This window comes from Frankliniella occidentalis, unplaced genomic scaffold (assembly GCF_000697945.3).
Source record: "Frankliniella occidentalis isolate FOCC.00 unplaced genomic scaffold, Focc_3.1 Scaffold10, whole genome shotgun sequence".
In the NCBI taxonomy this organism is placed as follows: Eukaryota; Metazoa; Arthropoda; class Insecta; order Thysanoptera; family Thripidae; genus Frankliniella; species Frankliniella occidentalis.
Window position 1 is genome coordinate 3,242,729 of NW_026267140.1, and position 2,463 is coordinate 3,245,191.

Genomic DNA, 2,463 nt, shown 5'->3' on the forward strand with positions numbered 1-2,463 from the left:
AAGCTCTCGACAAAATCCCGCCGAGTCCAAAAATGTCACTCAAAAGTCTAGTGGACGTATGGCGCTAAATCCCTGGCAGACGAGCCATCACGGCTGGGAGATACGCGAAAGACCAGAGAGACAAAGTGGGCGGTGGGCGGCGGTGCAAGCGTAAGCGCAAGACAGTGGTGATCGTGAATCGTGATCAGTTGCTGCGCAGCCGACGCCAGAGGGAGGTTGGGAGGCGAACGGCTCATACAGCCGCAGCACATCACGCCACGTCATCAGGTATCTATGGTTCAACGGGGTTTGAACCCAGCTTTACTTTCTGACCGGTCAAGAAATCTTTGAAGAACAAAAGTGCCGCCGTTCACTTCGTAGTGAGACTAGTTGAGATCATATGTCCGATTTTGAAAAATAATTAAGCGTTCACTTGTATGGCAAAAAGTTACCTTATTTTACGATGCGGGTTAAATGACCCTAGATTCCCATTCGGTCACCCTGCCAATGTACTTCTCCCGTACCCGCAGTGCTTCAGCCTGGCGGTGAGCTAGGGTCACAGCGAACTGGGCCTCCTCCGCGTGCGTCACCGGGTCCTTGTCCTTGATGACGTCCAGGAGTACGCCGTGCCGCGATGCCAGCTCCGCCACCAGCACCAGGTACGGCGCCGTCATGCACTTGAGCTCCTCGTCAAGGCGGCTCATGCAGGTAGGCCAGACTATACTTCAGATGACCACAAGCGATCGCACGTCCACATGGTCCACATTTCAAAACAACGGCGCGAGAAGCATGCACGACCTTCCTGGGAGGCATCGATGCTCTTCACCACCGCGATGTCCTCGCCGGCACCGCTGGCCAGCAGGGCGTCCTTGGAGGCCCTTGGGTGCGGACGGTGCACCGTGACGGACTTGTTGGGGGCGGGCGTCAGCTCTGGCCTGGCTTCGAGCTGCGCTCCGCTCGCTTTGACGTCCACCTTGGGGTGCGGGGCGCCGCTCCCTCCTGGGGAATACGAACGCGGATCGTGAGGACGGCCCCTCTCACAGCTCAGGGGCACGGATTGGCCACACGGCACTCACCGCCGCTGGCACTCAGAGAACTCAGCTCCCTGGACGGCTTGCCCCGGGCCGAGTGCGGACCCTGGGTGGACTTGGGTCGGACGGCGGACAGCTCAAGTCGTGGCACTGGCACTGAGTCCCTCTGCGACAGTGGGCAAGGGCCGGTAACGCACAGTTTGTAGCAGATTAATCAGTTATCGTCAGGGATGAATACGCGCTGACCGTCGTGACGGAGGCCTTCCTGTTCACCGTGGCTGAGGCGCTCTTGGCGGCGGCTCCGGGGCTCGCCCTCGCTGGGGCCGACGCCTGCGCGGCCCTTTTGGCGGGGACGGCGCCGCCCCGCGCACCCGTCGTGGCCTCGGTCGTCACGGTGCCCGTGGTGGTGGCGCTGCGCACGCTGCGCGCCGAGGCGGGGCGCGTGGCCGCCCGGGGCGGCGCCTTGATGAGCGTCACGCTCGCGTCGTCCTTGGCGCCCGCGGCCCCCACGGCCCCCACGCTGCCCGTCGACCCGCCCAGGCGGGCGGTGGACAGCCTGGTCGCGGCGGGCAGTCGCCGAGTGGCGGAGGCTTTGGTGACGACTCCCTGCGAATTATGTTCTCCGGATTTGAGCCCCAAAATGTGTTTGGGGAGTGGTGAACTTGTAGCTGGAGAAGTTACCCCCGTCTTCGACGCTGTCTTCACGGCGGGCGCTGCTTTCGTGGCCTTCTTGTTGACAGCGGGCGCCACGGGCGAGGTCTTGCGGTCGGGGGTGGTCTGGGCGCTGCTCTGGGCGGGCGTGGGCGGCGGTGGCGGTGGCGCACCGGCCGGCTCGAGGATGGTGTCCGCCAGTGCGGGTGCGGGCGGGGCCGCCTCCTCTGGCGGCGTCACTGAGCGCGGCGTGGCGTCCGTCACGACCACCTCCGGAATTTGCTGCGGTGGTAGCGCGCAGGGGGGCGCCTCCTGGGCGCGGGGCGGCGCGGAGCCACACAAAGGGTGAGTGACGGTGCAGTGCTTCGGCCTCGGCGGCCACCTGAGCGACGGCGCTATTCTGCTCTAAGTGCTTTGCGGGTCGGGCCGCCCAAACACTAGCGCAGCTGTCGCCTCGGGCGGCTCCGCCTCAACCGACGCCAACCCATGTCCCGCTCCTCTACGTCAACAGTACCCTGGCATCCTCGGGCGGCGCCAGGCCCTGGTCGAGGCTCGTGGTGGTGCTGAGGTACACGTCGGAGGCGTTCACGTCGAAGTAGGTACTGCGGCCGCCCAGGGGTTGCGGAGGCGCAGCGGGTAGCTCGCGAGATTCGGCCGTCTGGAAGCAGGCAGGTGACACGAAAAGTGCGCTGAAATGACGCCTCTCGCACTACAGAGAAGTTAAAATTTTATTCAAAAACGTGCCCCAGTCACAATGACAGCGATGGACATCTTTGTGACGTTTTCGTGTTTATGGGCAGGG

The 2,463-nt window shown here is 63.8% G+C and overlaps 2 protein-coding genes across 4 annotated transcripts in view; one reads left to right on the forward strand and one right to left on the reverse strand.

Annotated features, from left to right (window-relative positions):
* Nucleotides 1-170: 170 nt before the first annotated feature.
* LOC113217683 (nascent polypeptide-associated complex subunit alpha, muscle-specific form-like) overlaps nt 171-2,463 on the reverse strand; it is a 28,772-nt gene continuing 26,479 nt past the window's right edge. Inside the window, exons 6-11 of one of the 2 annotated variants that reach the window (XM_052277493.1) lie at nt 2,176-2,319; nt 1,692-1,973; nt 1,257-1,616; nt 1,056-1,176; nt 778-978; nt 171-697 (exon numbers count right to left, since the gene is read on the reverse strand). In XM_052277493.1, coding sequence (XP_052133453.1) covers nt 450-697; nt 778-978; nt 1,056-1,176; nt 1,257-1,616; nt 1,692-1,973; nt 2,176-2,319 — 1,356 coding nt within the window. In that variant the 3' untranslated portion in view covers nt 171-449. Of the gene's footprint in view, nt 698-777; nt 979-1,055; nt 1,177-1,256; nt 1,974-2,175; nt 2,320-2,463 lie in introns of both variants that reach the window. The other variant, XM_052277492.1, reaches the window with a different exon arrangement.
* Nucleotides 507-2,463, forward strand: part of LOC113217689 (potassium voltage-gated channel subfamily H member 6) — a 122,764-nt gene continuing 120,807 nt past the window's right edge. For both annotated transcript variants that reach the window (XM_052277487.1, XM_052277490.1), the window contains exon 1: nt 507-638. In XM_052277487.1, the coding sequence (XP_052133447.1) occupies nt 614-638 (25 nt within the window). In that variant the 5' untranslated portion in view covers nt 507-613. The remainder of the gene's footprint in view (nt 639-2,463) is intronic.